An 18,343-nucleotide genomic window follows, 5' to 3' on the forward strand; every position below is an offset into this window, starting at 1 on the left:
ATTTTTGGTTAAAATGACATGAATTACATTTCAAGGCATAGTCATATGTACTAGTTTTATGATAATTTTTGGTGCTTTTGTGTTTCACAGCAGAAAGAAAGTCACAGGATTGGAACAACATGAGTGATGATGACAGAATGTTTATTTTTAGGCAAACTATTCATTTAATGGTGAAAAGAACCAAAGAAGTCATTTCATTTTCTTTTTTTCTTTTTTTACCAAGTCACATATATTGAAAAAGACTTTGACAAGAAAAGGCCTCCTCCACTCAGTATTTCATTATAAAGTCTCTCAGAGAGAACTTTGCTCTAATTGGCAAAAATGGCTTTCTGTGCCATTGAGAACTCACCATATAATGGCCACAAAACCAGCATATTTAATTGGCCAAAGTCATTTTAGCAGTGGTTAAAACTGCAACGCAATTTGCAATGATATTTATCATGACATGGTTCTCCTCTGCAGAGCCCAGCTATAGTAAGCCTTTCCTTAATATGTTTCAGTCCATTTTTGTGTTTAAAGAAGACAAGTGGACATGTTTTAGCAATGAGAACTTGGAATGTCACAGATTTTCTCTGTTCAAACCTTAAAATCAGTCACTAATCTTGCACAGACTGACTGGCGGTGCTCTCAAGCCACCTCTGGACGCTTGAAATGTAGGTAGATACATAGCCTTATAGTCCATCCAGCACATTTAAATGGTCTCTTTCTGTTCCAAACTGTGTTTCTTGTGTGGTTGATAGGTGCTAGCAGAGCCATTGCTCAGGATAGACCCCTTAGTAATGCCTGTACTGACAGTGGACAAAGGAAAACTTTCATAACTCTCGGGTGGCCCCCAGCAGCGGCACCTGGAAAGCAACGATTTCAGCTCCTTCTGGAAGTTATTGTTTAGGAACCCATAGATCACTGGGTTCACACAGGTCGACGCCATGGCAGTGAGGTGACAAGCTGAGAAAATGGCGTCATGCTGACAGACTGGAATTGCTTCGTGGTTCCAGTCAAAAATCGTGTTGAAAACATTCAGTGGCAGCCAACAGAGGGCAAACGCGGCTACAATCGAGGCTAGCATGGCGTTAACTCGCTTTGAGCCTTTGGTCTTCTTCTGCCGCCCACCTCGAGCCCTTTCGACCATGTCTTTACGGCGACTCAGACGCAAAAATATGCGAAAATAACAGACGAGAATGAGCGCCAATGGTAAGCAGTATTGGCACAGCAGCAGCGTTGTGGTATAAGTCAGTCGATTCCCCTCAGATGGCCATTGTTCAATGCATATAAAGTGATCGCTGAAGGGATTGAAGGGAAGGCTGAGGTTGTGGAAGGGCGAGTTTGTGAGGATGTTGAACGAAAGGAATGGAAGGGAGATAAAACATGCTATGATCCAGATAACCGCGACAGCCAGGTAAGAGTGTCTGACGACTGGTTTCCAACCGGTGGGATGGATGATGAGCTGGTGCCTTTCCAAGGCAATGAGAACCATGGAGAAAATTGAAACTGTTACAGACATACACTGAACGAACGGCGTCACCTTACACAAAGCCTCACCCAAAATCCATCGATCCATAAGCGTGTAGATAATGGTGACTGGTAAACACACCAAGCAAACAAGGATATCAGAGCATGAGAGATTGACGATGAAGATGTTAGTCACATTGCGCATCTCCTTTTGTCGTGTAATGACCAAAACCAGGCAAGTGTTGCCCACCAGGCCCACTGCTAACATGGTGCTGTATGCTACGATGAGGAAAGTGGTGCTGCTGAGCGAGGTTGGACAGGCGGGATCCTCCAATAACCAAGAGCCGGAGCTGTTGTTCAGATGAGACCGCTCCATTGCCATCAGTTGCTGAATTTCTCTTGAAATGAACGATTTCAAGAGCACAGTCTGTCTGGTTTAGTCTCTTGAGAGGCGAGGAAATTAAGAGGAATTGTCCAACGCAAGGCTGCTCCTTCCAACACCAGTTTTCTTTTAGTGCCCAAGTTGTCTCATCTTATGTTTTTTGCATAGCACAGAACTGTTGATCTGAGAGACCTGAGGACAAAACAATAAAAAAATATCACTCAAGATTAGAGGAAAAAACCAAATCATGCGCAATCAAACTGGGACACATACTCCCTCAAGATATTTTGAATGCAGCTTCCAAATAATATAATGATTAAAACACACTCACACACAAATAACTGTTGTTCCAAAATGCGTCTAAGTGTAGTAGTCTATATGTAATAACATACAGCAACATTAAAACCAGACGAGGGACAACTGAACAGGCTTAAACTAAAGTAGGGGTGCTCATGAAGGACAGACAGGTGAGGACAGGGACTAAACTAGAGGAGAAGACAGGAGAACATCAACTGAAAGAAATCAATAACCATTAGCAATAATAGCAATAACCATTTTAATTTTAAACTTTATTTAATGGTGGAAACGGCCTTCTGTAAGTCTACATTTGGTCAGTCCAATCAAATTAGATCTTCCTGACACTTATACAGTCATATAAAAAAATAGGAAGCTTTTTGTTAGAAACCAGAACAAAATACAGACCTCTTCAAGTGAGCTATATTAAAAGTAAAGCAAAACTTATCTCTTTGTTCACAAAAATACCCTTATTAGAAAAACAGGACAGTGACAGACTGAAGCGCTTTGTTCTGTTCTTTGATATTTCTTTTGTTCTGCTCTTTTTGCCTTTCATTATTTCATTACTTAAACACCTTCTCTTCATTTCCCTCTTTGTATTCAGCAAATCCAACACCAAAGCAGTGAATTATGAAACATTCTCTGGTAAACCTCTTTTTTGGACAATCTAACCCCCAAAAAAGGCAAATATGTCACACAGGCAACAAATGCACCATACATTTTAACTCTGATTGCAGCTTGCGTCATGAATTTTTAATGCACCAGCAGCATGTAGCCTGATGAGTGTATATTTATAAGAAAAACATCCACATCGTAATAGCAGACGTCGTATCTCTAACAGAGAGGAATTCCATTCAGACAGCACAGTGCAAATAACAACATGATCATGCTCGAACGAAAGTGCTTGTGCTAATGCTTGACTTGACAAATGACGTAACCTGCCCACTTATAGCTGCCACTGTTGCTTTAGAGTTTGTTATGTGTTTTTAGAAATATTTTGCTGGTACCTTGAAGGTTTCTGGTTTGAGCCCCACAGCACCATTGTGCCACTGAGCAACACACTTGTTGCAACAAAGGCACAGAGACATATAAAAGGCATATATTCAACACTGGGAAACTCATAGTTGTCTGTAAAACAATTTGAGCAGAGAACCTGATAATTAAAGCAGCACTTACTCGCCCTCCTTCTCTCCATCTGTCTCTGATTTTGTGCATCCACTGACGCTTCCTGATTTCTTAAAGCACTCTGGCTTTCCAGTAATAGCTACTGAGCCTGCATGTAAGCACACTGGCAGGTGATGAATAACCAAGTAAGGTTTAACAATGGGAGAGAATCTAATTATGAGCAGAATCCAGCTGCTTTAAACCCATTTCATTTCCTGAAACCCATGTGAGATTACAGCTCAAATACATTTAGCTACATATAAGAATAAATCCTTTCGCTTTGGCCTCCACCCGTCTCTCTTTTGGCTAAGACAATAATGAGCCATTTATAGTAATACATTTATATAATTATAGTATGGCTCTATCGCAAATGTCTCCCAATCCTCCTCCAAATCTGCTATACACTGCATGGGCTACTAAAAAAAGGGTCGCACTTGTTAACAGTGTTTACAATTTGAAATTACAAATCAGACACTTTACTGGAGAAAGTGTGTTAATCAGAGAAACATCCCTGACTGAAGCGAATGAGCCTTCCAAGACTTAGACAGGAGAGGAAAAAGGCATTCAAACAGCCAAATGACATTTAACAGCAGACGCCAAATGCAATTATTGCATAAAGCCTGAGAGATTACATAATCACCATGACAATAATGGCTGTGATTGCTATTAATGAATAATTCATTAGATTATGTGCAGTGTCCTTTTTTTTAATCCACGAGTAAGAGTGCAATATTCCTCTTTCTGACTAGAAATGATACAAAGTCATTTTACAGTGTGCTTATTCTTAATCACAGTATTAACTATCTAATTATTTTGTTTTACATTATATATAACAAAATAAAATAGGACCTAAAAATGGTAAAGTGAAACATTTCCCTTTCTTTGTGTTTTCAGCCTTCGGTTCCCTTGTAACAAAAAATAAGTTCACTTGAGCATTTAAAAAGAGTTCTTCTAATGGAAATAATATACTTTAAAATAAGATGCTTAAGTGCAGACTGCATGTATTAGTTCAGATACTTGATTACATTTTATTTAAAATTAAAGTGTATTGTAGTTTACATTTATTGTAGAATTAAATTAGCAGAATTTTAGACTGATTTTTTTCACCCTAATTAAAATAATATTTTACTTTGGTTCATATGTATTGCTGAATGTACGGACAAGCATTTTTGATCAACTAAAACACAAATGTGTGTGTGTGTGTGTATATATATATATATATATATATATATATATATATATATATATATATATATATATATATATATATATATATATATATATACAACTGTAATTACCCATTTGAAATTATCAAGTTTTAATTCAGTGCATTTAAAATGTATAATCTTTAAATGCGTAAAATTGAGTAACACTCTTCAGTTCGAATTATAATCAAGAATTTCACATGTGCTTTAGTATGTTAGTTACCATGTCAAATTTTATTTCATATGATTTCAATGCACTTTAACACATTTAATTAGATATTATTACAAAGCAAACTTTTAAAAATTGTACTTAAGTGTTTTAAGAAACATAGTCATGAAAGTGTCTGTCTTTGCATACTTTTAAGATTTCAAGTGACTCCAATTGTAGACTACATTCCATACAATGAAACCTATTTTTTTTTAACAAGGTTTAACAAGCTAACAGCTTAGTCTAATATCTTAGGATAGCTTGGTTATTAAAAACTCTATTGACTAGGTAGAACAATGCACTACATTTCTTTGGCATTGAGAAACTTTTTCCCCAGAAAAACACGAAGCAACATAACACAAATTCTGATATACAACAGTTATACAAAAGTGAAAAGGGTATCTTTGTACTTAAAAACAAGACAGCGGAGGATGAACGGTCTTCCATCCATTATTGTTAATCAGTAAATATAATGGACATCAGCCATGTTTTAGCACTGACACGGTCAGATGAGCACTGTGAAGTTTCTTCGAAAATTCATCTTTTGGGTTCCACACGAAAATAACGTAACATACAGTAGGTGTGGAAAAACAAAAGGGTGAATAAATGATGCAAATTTCATGATTTCTTTAAAGAAAAACACCATCATCCTCTTTATGGAGACATTCATCTAAATAGAAATAACTAGCTGCAGGTTAATTAATATAGATCCCAGAGGGTTATTGAAGTTAACTTACAAGTGACAGTAAATCAATCACAGAGTCTCAGCCCAGATGTACCTCACATACGGCAGATAAGCGGTAATAAAGTTCATTATTGCCCCCTCAGTCCCGCATCTCTAACCAGTCCTCTCTAAAGGACACTGATTGTTTTCAATTAGGACACTAGACAGAGAATCTAGTGCCAATGAATCTCCTCCTGAGTGAGAGTGTGTTGCAATGAAGCTGAGATGCTCCGTTCAATTTCTGAGACAAAGAGCTCATGATGCACCACTGGTTGCACACAAAGGTTCAAATCTCAACAACATCTTCCCCACAGAGCTCTCAATTCAGTCTCCACAACTCCTCCATTCTCAAATATACAACACAACAGGACAGAGAGTTCTGACTAGATCAGACGTACTGACACCTTAACTGACAACAAAGGAAAATCCCATATTCATTATCTCAGAAAATTAGAATATTACTTAAGACCAATGCAAAGAAACGATTTATAGAAATCTTGGCCAAATAAAAAGTATGAAAATGAAAAGTATGAGCTTGTACAGCACTCAATACTTAGTTGTGTCTCTTTTCCCTGAATGACTGCAGCAATGCGGCGTGGCATGGAGTCGATCAGTCTGAGGCACTGCTCAGGTGTTATGAGAGCCCAGGTTACTCTGATAGTGGCCTTCAGCTCTTCCGCATTCTTGGGTCTGGCATATCGCATCTTCCTCTTCACAATACCCCAGTTTGCTGGCCAATTAATAACAGGGATACCATGGTCCTTAAACCAGGTACTGGTAACTTTGGCACTGTGTGCAGGTGCCAAGTCCAATATTCAAATTTTCTGAGATACTGAGTTTGGGATTTTCCTTAGTTGTCAGTTATCATCATCAAAATTAAAATAAATAAATATTTGAAATATATCAGTCTGTGTGTAATGAATGAATATAATATACAAGTTTCACTTTTTGAATGGAATTAGTGAAATAAATCAACTTTTTGATGTTATTCTAACAATTTCTTAAAAAAAAAAAATACACATTTTTTGATGTTTTTTTTTTTCAGCATGTCCACAGTTTCCAAAACAAAATGCACCTTCTGCGGAAAATGCATTTAAAGTAAAAACCATGATTTGATTTTAGCTTTTTGAAATTATGAAAATTATGAAAATATATAAACTGGGACTAGGTAAAAGAAGGGAGAACGCAAATTCACTCTCTGACAGTAGGTGGTGCTTATGGAACAGCCGCAGTACAACGTTTCCTTGGTTACTGCTCTAAACAAAGCAGTGCTGCACTTATAAACAAAACAAAATATACCATCAGTCTATCAGTTCCCCTTGAGATACATTCAGGCAAAATGAGCCCCAACTAAGTATTCAGTGCATTACATGTTCATACTTCTCATGTTGATACTTTTCAGTTGACCAAGATTTCTAAAAATCCTTTCTTTGTATTGGTCTTAAGTAATATTCTAATTTTCTGAGATACTGAATTTGGGATTTTCCTTAGTTGTCAGATATAATCATACAAATTAAAAGAAATAAACATTTGAAATATATCAGTCTGTGTGTAATGAATGAATATAATATACAAGTTTCACTTTTTGAATGGAATTGGTAAAATAAATCAACTTTTTGATGATATTCTAATTATATGACCAGCACCTGTATACAAAACTGGAAAAAAGCAAGTTGTTCTGTTTAAAAACAGAAGTGCATTATGAACCTCAAAGTCAATTACGGTTTCTACAAAAATATTAAGCAACACAACTGTTTAAAATATTGATTATAATAATAAATGTTTCTTTCAGAGCCCCGCACATGACATGCAAGAAAGAATAAGTAAAACATGCACACGATTACTATTGCGTTCACTCAATTTACTAAAACATGCACACGATTACTATTGCGTTCACTCAATTTACTATTGCGTTCACTCGATTTATCGCACAATTATTTCACAATCACAAAATTTTGCACAATTTATAAATCAAGTGAACGCAATAGTAAATCAAGGGAATGCTATAGTAACCGTGTGCACGTTTTATTACATTGAGGGAACGAATTAGTAAATCGTGCACACGATTTAGCCTTATATTTTTTCCTGCGTATCATGTGCGGGGCTCGGTAGTTTCTTGAGCAGCAAATCAGCATATTAGAATGATTTCTGAAGGATCACGTGACACTGAAAATCCAGCTTTCCAATGCACAAATAAATTACATAATAACATATATAGAAATAGAAAAGAGTTCATTTAAATTGCAACAGTTTATTACAATATTAATGTTTTACTGTATTTTTTATCAAATGCATGAAGCCTTGATGAACTTCAACATTTCTGAAAAAGGTGGCAGATATCTTCGCTCATACCGTGCCACTGAAATGAATGGGAATGCCAGTGGATCTCTCCAGGTATTATAGAGCTGATGGTTAGAAACTAGCTGCAATGCTCCAAAAAGCTTCCTTAAGATGAATTTCCAACAGGGCTCTGAGCTCATTTGGACTTTGCTAGAGCAGTAGCTGAGACCAGCTGAAACTGCAGGTCCCTGTTGACCACAGACTTCTGTTTTGCCAGAAGTGCAGGTATGAATTTTTAAAAGGTGCTTTGTGAGTTCATGGCTATGAAAGCAAAATGAAGTAATGCTGATACTCAATGTACTTATAATTTAACACAATGGCTTTTTTTTCCCTGTAATGTGATAGTATACTGTAGTACCTAGTGTGTGTTTGGAGAGAAAAGTGACATTGCATATTATTTCAGCATTGGAAAACATGCCACAGCATGCAGGTTTTGCCATCGCTCTGTGACACTTGAGCTTCAGAAACCTCTGTATTAGCATGCAAAACGCAAAGAATGCCTATATTTATAACAGAGCTCGCCACGGGCAAACACACCCTGTGATGGGGGGGGGGGGGGGTTCAAGATGAGCTTTTGCTTTGATAGATGTCAGATGTGGCACATCCGACAGTGCTACAGTCAAAAGAAAGCATCCCATAAACATGCATGTTTTATTAAAGTTAATGAACAGTGTCATGGTGTGATGTGTGGACAGACATTCATTAGCGGTTTCATAATCTAAAGGGGAAAAATCATGATTTGCATTCAAATACAGCACGTTTTAAACATCTGTGCCTTTTGAGCATTTACTGAGAAGAAGAACAGCATGAGCTTGACTGAACCGTGGGGTTCAAGAATCTGACACTGCTTTAAACATCTGGGGATTATGTCCTTTAGATCCTGGTTTAGGACCAATTAAAAACAAAGAAAAGTTCAAATGAAGTTTTAAAATTATGATAAAAATAAAATAAACAACCACATTAAAAAATGACAATTAATACTTTAAATATAACATTAAGTAAAATGAATAATAAATTGATTAAACAATAAATACAAAATATTTATTAAATAAATACACTATTAAAGATTCTGCACCACTTACATCAATGCTGGTCATTAAATAGGTAATTCTGTTTCAATGGTAAATTTCTTATACAAAGAGTGAGATGTTCTTGCTTCCATTAAAGCAGAGGTTTCTGATCTTTTGCAATGGGCTCATAAATATGATTATCCTCATGCGAGAGACCCACATCCTAAATGAAAAAAAAACCCAATTCATATTGTGAAAATGGTCCTTCTTCATCAGGGACATGATTATTTGTAACTATGGTCATATCGTATGCAACAAAAAGCACTGGATAAAATTAGAAGACAATAAAGGTTATATAAGAGACACATCTCAAAATCTCACTTCAGTTCTTTTTCTTAAAGGCACTTGATCTCCCAAAGGAACTTCATCTGAAAAGTTCAGGCTGTATTCCCTCTTCTCAGATCTTACTTCACCACTATAACGCGAGAAACAAACTAGTTTTAGATCAGAGAGGCAGCCATCAACTGAATGTGTCAAAGATGAAAGGTGGCTCCTGCTGCACCTGCACTCTATCAGCCATCTCACTTTCAGACTTCTACACGTTTTAACAGAGAGTAGTAGGAAGACGGCTAATAGACCTTATTTTGATGCCAAAACCATATATGCGACAGCCAACACAACCAATCCTTATCTTGCCAATCTTCAAGCACTGAAAATCAACCATCAAGTCAAATTGAAATGTATCACATGTCAAGTCTGATGAACTGTGGATAAAAGCAGTAATAAAAAAAAACTAAGAATCTGTAGAAATAAGCAAATGATAGAAAATCTTCACTGTCAAACCATGCCGAAGTTGATCTAATCTGCATTCAAACATCACAGTACATATATAGCTTACGTTTGTTCTTTTTTTGCACTATTTATAACTGCATGCCTCTTATCTAACAGGTATCTTTATTTTTCATGTCTTCGGCGGGTGATAATGAGTCGAGTTGAGTGTGAAAAAGCAGCACTTGCCCATTTCTCCAGCGAGTGTGAAGACAGTGCATGAGAATCAAAGCTTCTGATGCATCAGCGTTTGCGTCTGTCTTTGATACCTTGGGTTGTTAGGGATTTATGAAGTTAGAAACAGCTCTAAAGGGAAATACAGCCCAATTATAATGAGGACAGCCAACCGGTTATGAATATCTAGCACTCATAATATTCACATGGTGGAAATGACTTTGAGCATTCACTCGTTGAGGTGTTTTTATTTTTTTTTATTTTTTTCAGAATAGAGCACTTGTGTTAAGAGGCTGACTCTTACTGAAAGAGCTATTAGCGTGAGATGAAATTATATTTACATCTTTCCATCATAATAAATGTGAAAGCATGAATAATGGCTATGAGACTGTAGCAAATCCTGGCGAACAGAGATTCAGGTCTTCTTTGCTGCCTTGAATGAGAATGAGGTGATACAGTAATTAAGCAAATCAAATTCATTTATTCAGCATACTTTGTTTATATGACTAATAAGCATATCTGAACTACGAACAACAAGCATGCACAAATAAATGTTTATTAAATGTACCTTCATCTGTCTTGCAACACACCTATACAAGCTCTCTAAGAGTTGTCATTAAAATGAACAAAATAGAACAGAAAATCAGGAGAATAGAACAAAAGAGAACAACAAAAGAACAGGACAGCAGCATAATTTAACAATATAGAAAATAACAGAAAAAAACAACAGTCGAATAGAATAGAATAGAATAGAATAGAATAGAATAGAATAGCAGGACAGCATTATAACATAACAGAATTAGTCAATATAGAATAGAACAGAATGAGCCAATGAGGAATAGAATAGAATAGAATAGAATAGAATAGAATAGAATAGAATTGAATATCGATTATTTTAACCATAAGATCACTGACAGGAGTGAACGGTGAACAAATGATCCGATCGGAACATCATCGAGTCTCTAACGTCAAATACGACTTAGAAAAAAAAGTATGTAACACCTTTCAGCCTCTGCATCCAGGAATGAGCGAGGCAGAATTCATAAATGCCAGAATATAAAGATCATTTTACCATGAAACGAAGACGCTAAATGTTTCGGTAAGTTCCCTCCATTAACACGCGTTTGTGAAACTCTGCTCAGGCGCATCTTACCGTGTGTGACAGGCGCAAATCCCGTCTCCGTGACCGTGGCTCTCAGACGCACTGTTCTCCTCGGTGCAGGAGTAACTGGTGGTTCGAGGAGCTGAGGTTTATCAACCAAACCTGAGGCGCAAGAAGGAGGTGTCTCCAGATCTCCCGCGCTCGCTCGAGAGGCTCGTTCGCACATGGACTCGGTCTGTCTGTTGACATCGACTTCACTTCCAGAGACCGATAAACTATACATAATAATAATCACTGATAAATTGACCCAATTATATTTCCTTTGTATTTCCTTATTTTCCTAATTGAAACCTGAAACTGAAACCACACTGAAACTGCAAATAAATAAATAAATAAATAATAATATATATATATATATATATATATTTTTTTTTTTTTTTTTTTTTTTTTTTTCGCGTGGAACTGTTTGTACATGTTGAAGGTGATATCTATTTAATAAAATTATGGAAGTTATGAAATGTCACCCATGCTTTCATGTTAATTATGCATTTTCAACTATTAGAGAGATGAGTCCACCAAAACAAGAAAATGCTGTCACCCCTCAAGTTTCTTTCTTTTGAGAAACAATTTACAATTTGAAAACTGTTGGTTACCAACCAGTTTTGGTTCCCATTCACTTCCACTGTATTAAACAGAAGTCAAAACAGAAAATGCTCGGTTACCAACATATTTAAAAATATCTTATTTTGTATTCCAGACAACAAAGACAGTCACACTGGTTTGGAACAGCATTAGGTTGTATAAATTTACATTTTGGGATGAATCCCTTTAAAGGGGATGAGGTCTCTCAGACAAAAAGGTCAGATGTCACTGGATGATAAAAACTCCTTACAGCTCAAATGAATGTTGCTTGAAAGACTGCGTCTTGTTCTCCAAATGTTTCAGGAAACACTTTAAAACCAACTCTGTGCTTTTTGTTGTTTAAAACGAATAATCAAACTAACAGTTATGTAACAGATATCAATAATGGGTTCAATGAACTGCACACATCATGTGCAAACATATTTATTTTTTTATTTTTTTTAAAGGTTGGCTTTAATAGATGATTTAATGACAGCAAGTCATTTATACTAAGAATAATGGATGGCTTCGTAATTGCCAAAGTAATGCATTTTTCACAACTCAGATTTGGTGTTTTATAAATTAAAAACATACAATCTCAGAATAAGCATATAATGTATAACAGAAGCCATTCTGGTATGTCCCATAAACAACCACATTAAGACACAATTAATCTTAAGACATCAAGGAAATAGAACGCTTATATAGCCGGTGGCACACTCCCATTAGAGCAGTGTCATTAAACACACACTGTGTTTTCTGAAACAATCCATATTACTCTTACAGAGCCTTCTTGTCCAAATGTTCTGCAGGTTTTATCTGGACCTACCTGGGGCTTCCTGGTGCTCTAGTAATTGACATTTCCAACTGATGTTGTTTTTCCATTCACAGACCTCTACTCAGAATGCTCTCTTCAAATCTTTATACTTCTTATTTCAGGCCTACAAATGTGAGAGACAGTGACGTACGTTGGTTTGAGTCTGTTTGAGGCTGCTGTGTGGATTCATACCTTGACGTTGTTACATGGTGGTAATGTTCCTCTAAGCCACAGGACAAAGATTTATTTAGCCAAGATGTTCATAGATTAACATCTTATGTGGATCAAAGATGAAAAAAAAGTCCTAAGTCCAATTCTCTATCTAAATAAAAGGGAATGATGGCTGATAAGAATGTTGTGCAAGCCTCTTTCCCCATCCTAACCTGGTTTTATGACAATAACATTGTTTTTGGACAAAAATGAGGTAGATTCGGCTTGGTGAAGTCAAGGTAAGCCCAGGGTGCTCACAGTTCTGATATCAGGTATATTCATCATTAAAGGACAGGATATATATATATTTTTTTTAAATATACTCCAATAACCTTTGCTTTGAAAAATCTTTTATTACAGTGTACTTTGAGCAAAAATTGGTGTAGGATTTACTTGGAAACAATTTTCAATAATTGCAAAGAAATGGCAAGCAAGACTGAACTAGTAGAAAGATTAAAATAGTATTTTTGTAAATGTGTGTAGTAATCTGTTTTATTTATATAAAAAATCTGGTTTTACAGTTTTGTATTTTGCCAACAAAAATTTGCCAAAACAATGGGTAAATATGATGTATCTCAAGGCAGTAAGGTTTTACCATGATCATCATAATAATGAACACTTCAAAAAAAAAAAAAAAACTACCAAACCATTTGTTATTTTTATTTCATTTATCTTCTTTGAAAAATGACTATGAAAATGTTTTGTTGTACGCAAGTATCTATGGCATTTATTATGTAGTTAATCTTTAGAAAGTAATGAATAACCACATCAGTGTGGAATAAATTCGTTCTGCCACAATATTAGAAATTTGACTTCTCTGTCAATGACATGGCATTCTTTTCTCCTGACAGCTTGTCATTCAGAAAGTGAGCAATTAACTAATTCCATTATGTATATTAACTTTGACACACGTCACATTTGTCAAAAATAGATCCTTTAAAGCATTCATAAACACTACAAAATAACTTCCACGGCCTCTCTTCCTCGGCCTACATTTGTTGCTTCCTAAATTGGCCGCAGTGTATGAAATGAGGCTTATCCAGAGTCGTCTGTGTGGCACTGCGGGGGAGTCTCCACGTGGTCTCCACATTCATCCCACGAGAACGGGATGTTAACACGGTGCAACACCTAACTCCCATTCTCTCTGTGAGTCAGACTGGAGCGATACCAAAGAGCAGCTAGAATCTACCTCTCAGACGATGCAGTGCATGCAGGGGCCAGAGATGCTCACAAGTCTCTGAGCTAGAGTCCAAGTCAAGTCTCAAGTCTCTGAGCTAGAGTCCAAGTCAAGTCTCAAGTCTCTGAGCTAGAGTCCAAGTCAAGTCTCAAGTCTCTTTATTATATTAAGTCTCTGGTTATAATAAATGTTGCATCACGTACAGCGACCCATCCAAGCTGCTTAGAACACTGCATAGCTATATATAAGGAATTCCAAGCATGTAATATGTTATTTTGACAACTCTATTTATTAGCATACAATATCAACTTTGATTTTGTTATATAATCAGTGTAAACAGGCTATTGCAACATGACAAAAACACCAAGAATGCTTTACTTTTAAGTTAATATCTGTATTTTGCATTTATGGATTCAGTAATGGCCTTCTGTCTGTCCTGGCTGTATAGCTGCACACCTCTTGTCTGGCTTAAGAATGAACAAAGCTACGCTGACTTATGTTATTCATACAATACCTACTCACAAATAAACATCAAAAACAAAGCCGGCTGCAATGAATTTCTGTGCAAAACAGCTTTTACTACAAACACTTCAACACAAGAACATTGTTATCACACAAGAACATTTTGATAGAGAACCAAAAATATTTAAAGTAGATAAAATTAGAATAAATAAAATGGAAATGTCGACATACTATTACTACTGTAAACTTTGCAAATAGGACATCAGCCCCTTCAAGTCAATGAACAATAACAAAGTGGGCTGCAATGAATATCTGTGCAAAACGTCATGGCTCCGCTCCTTCCCAATGACAGAGGCACGCAGGTTTTTTTCCACTGGAGTACTCACGTGAAGGATGCGTGCACAACTAATAACTAATATCATCATGCTATAAAGGGTTGGCCTGCGAGGGTGTGCCCCTCCCCCTATAACTGTTCTGTCTCGCGGAGGAGCTCATTTGTGTGCATCTGTGTGAAACACGCGCTCTGAAACACGCATAAGAAAAAAGAGCGACAGAAAGAACGGCTCCCCTCCAGCCGTGACTCGGCTCCCATCGTTCATGTTTATGAGCCGTTCAAAAGAATCGGTTCGTTCGCGAACGTCACAACTCTAACAGCGAGCTCATCTGACGTTTACTAAAAATTAACATTGTTCACGAGTCCCGGAGCTCGAGTCCGAGTCGAGTCTGAAGTCTTTCGAGGACGAGTCTCAAGTCGAGTCTGAAGTCACTGTTTGTGCGACTTAAGTCGCACTCGAGTCCGAGTCTCAAACTCGAGTCCCCATCTCTGGCAGGGGCCAAAACACGGCACACAGTATTCACAATTATGACTGACTGATATTAGGGTGTTGGTCCCACTTAATATAATTTATATTAGGTGGCCTTAAATATGAAGTACAGTGTACTTATTGTTAGGGATATGCCAGGTATCAGACAGGGCAACTTGTGCTTTTAGGGTGCAAAATTTTAAGTATTATTCATTCAGTAACTTTTCACCATGCCTAAAAGTAATAGTAGAAGTGTAACTACAGTATAGGTAATTACAGAAATGAATTACAGATTTAATTAAACACATGTATTTTAAAAAATGTAAGTGCAATGTAAAAAAATCTTTGTATAAAATAAGTATGTTGTATCAAATATTAATTTAAATGCATATAAGGTCAGATTTTTTTTTTTTTTTTTTTTTTTTTTTTTAACTGATGATTCATTTGTTCCTACCAGATTCCTAAATATGTTGTAATATTTTGGTTGTTTATTTCCCTTCTGAAAAATAAGTACACCTAAGAATGTTTTTAAAAGAGTCCTTATAATGGAAATGGCATACTTTAAAAGTGTGAACTGAATATAGTGTTTCCATACACTTAATTGCATGTTATTTACAATTAAATGAAAATTAAAGAGTGCTTTTGACCCACTTAAGTAGAACTTAAATCCAACTTTACGTTTCATTTCATAATTACATCTATTGTCTTTAAAAAAGTATACTGTCAGATGTACTGACAGTTATTTATGGTCAATTAATATACTTATTTAAAACATGACAAAAGATTAAAGCAATGATTAAAAATTTGCTTTAAAGTAGGAGATTTACATTAGACATTATTGCAAAGTTATTTTTTTTAAAAGTGCACTTAAGTGCACGAAGAAACATGTCCTGAAAGTGTGCTCTTTTTGCATACACTTAAGTGGCCTTTAATATTATTATGATAAGATTTGAAGTGCAATACAAGTGCACATTCAATAGAATTAAGCATAAAAAAAATAAATAAAAAAAACATTCACAAATGATTCCAGAACTTTGTGCATGTAAAAATAAAATGTCAAGCAACCACTCAGAATATCCTGGCAACCACACAATAATACCCTGGCAACAGTTTTTGCACAGGCACCACTCACATTTTCTTCTGAAAAACATCCAGAGGACAACATAGAAGTATAAATTGTGACTGAGTTTTTAGTTATGGTTATATATCCATATATATGTCATTATCCGTCTCTGCTTCTGTCAATTCTAAGCTTGAAATGGGAGTTGTATTGGATTATTGGATGAGATATTTCACTGTAGAGCCATAATTGCAAGCTTCAGTTCAGTCTGCTCATTCTGCCCATAGTCAGACAGAGCGATGAGAAGAAGAGAGTGTGAGAATGTGTTTCACAGTGAGAGTGTGTGTTTGTGGATGTGTGAACGAGTGCAAGTGTGTGACGCTGCGAGGTTTCCTGAAGGTGAGAGGCGTGATAGACAGTTTTGTGGAGGGTGAGCTGAGGCTGGATCAGATCTCATCAGAACATCAGAGGAAGGAAAAAAATAAAAAAAAATCTTCAATCAACATGTCTGCAGTATTGTGGCATTGATAACTAAATAAATCATAGTTCATGTAATGCTAATACATGCAAAAGGCACTTTTTCTATAATACAAATAACATTCTAACATTTACATTTTTGAATGTTTAAATTTATTCACATAACAAATTCCATGAAGAGCCAAGTAATATATTTAGATTCTGTAGATATCTCAAAATAAAATGAAACAAGCAATTGTAAGAAAGTAGAAAAAAAAATTCTAATTGTAAAATATGTTTAGTCAATTATGGGAATTACATTGTGTATCCATACTAAACATTTTCACAAATGTCACAAAAAAAAAATGTCATGATTACGAGAAATGAGTTGCAATCCTGGTATATAAAGTCATATTGTGAGACATAATCTCCCAATTACAAAAAGACAAAGTTCCAATTTTAAGAATTACAATAATTATGAGAAATAAAATTACAATTGTGAAATATAAAGACACCGTTACAAGATTTAACATCATAATTACAATAAATAAAGTTGCAATAAAAAGTCAAGTCAAATTAGTCAGTTTAAGCAGACTAAACAATTGGAGAAGTCTGGCATGCATCATCAGAGAGTGTGCGATATAAAGTCACGTTATAAAAAATGTGAGATAATAATTATGAGATATAGTAGCAAATTTTAAACATAGTGTTTTTCAAGAGAAAAAAAAAATCCTAATTACCTAATTTTATAATGTGTCAAAAATACCTAATTTATATACATATTGTAACGTCAGAGCCGATGAGACTTAAGAATCCATGTGCGAGCTTTTATTACACAGAGACGTGATTGTAACAGGCATGGGTCAAACACTGGCAGACAGGTATATAGAGGGCAAGGCAAAAGAATATTGCTAGGACAAACGTGGGTCTTTGATGAGCGAACAATATCCAGAGAGCTAAGCAAGAGGGGAATCCAGTATCCAGAGCAAAATGTAAAAACACGAGTAACAGGGCAAGGCAAGAAAAAGACTAGACTAAACTATGAAAACTAGAAACTAAGAGAACTAACAAGGAAAGGCTTTTGTATCACAGCTATCACTTGGAAAGGGATTTACGCAGAACAATACTTGGCAGTTTGAAACCGATTTAAGTGAGTGTTATATAGTTAATGTGTGATGGGTTACAGCTGTGTGCAATCAGTGCATTCAGCTTTATGTGTGAAATTAGTGCAATGGATGATGGGAATTGTAGTCCGGGGTGAGGTGCCAAGAGTCCATGTAATGAAAGTCAATGAAAGACTCGACAGCTGTTGGTCAATATGGTAACAGTCTAAATGACACACAGAGGCTGATGGACTTCGGTGTATTAATAGGTGACCATTAACTTGTTTCTGTTCAGCACCATCTTGGTCATAACTTGATTTCCATCCTCAGTGGCTTCAAGTATCACAGATACACATACATGCACATACATGCTTTCAAATGCACTAATTCACATCTACATCTCATTTGATATTTAGAAACAAAAGATAATTTCTCCTGCACTGTAGCCCTGTTAACAAACACAGACACATGCATCTTAAAAACATAATACTCCCCCTTTGGGCAATTAATACTATGTGGTATATTTTTTTTATAATTATAAATGGTACCAGATGCACCCACAAAGAGCGGTCGATTGTTTTGAAAATGTGAATTTAAGTGCCTTAAGGCTCATAACAAGAGTTGTGTGGACTAATGCACCCTTAATATTTATACAGCCATTTGTGCACATCTCACAATATCACAACTTCTATAGCTTTGATCAGTGATGTAATAGGATATTGGTGAAAAGATTTGGTAAAGGCTCCTTGTAATG

The 18,343-nt window shown here is 35.9% G+C and overlaps 1 protein-coding gene across 1 annotated transcript; it reads right to left on the minus strand.

Annotated features, from left to right (window-relative positions):
- Positions 1 to 210: 210 nt before the first annotated feature.
- On the minus strand, positions 211 to 11,054 carry npy8br (neuropeptide Y receptor Y8b). The gene is made up of 2 exons (XM_026268769.1): positions 10,932 to 11,054; positions 211 to 2,023 (listed from the first exon to the last, which is right to left on the minus strand). Exon 2 carries the CDS (start codon positions 1,829 to 1,831, stop codon positions 692 to 694), a length of 1,140 nt encoding a protein of 379 aa, XP_026124554.1. The 5' UTR covers positions 1,832 to 2,023; positions 10,932 to 11,054; the 3' UTR covers positions 211 to 691.
- Positions 11,055 to 18,343: the final 7,289 nt, after the last annotated feature.

Source organism: Carassius auratus, chromosome 8 (genome assembly GCF_003368295.1).
Source record: "Carassius auratus strain Wakin chromosome 8, ASM336829v1, whole genome shotgun sequence".
Lineage (NCBI taxonomy): Eukaryota > Metazoa > Chordata > Actinopteri > Cypriniformes > Cyprinidae > Carassius > Carassius auratus.

Bases quoted from the DNA above. Each gene is read 5' to 3' on its own strand.
- npy8br (XM_026268769.1), bottom strand. From the start codon at position 1,831: ATGGCAATGGAGCGGTCTCATCTGAACAACAGCTCCGGCTCTTGGTTA.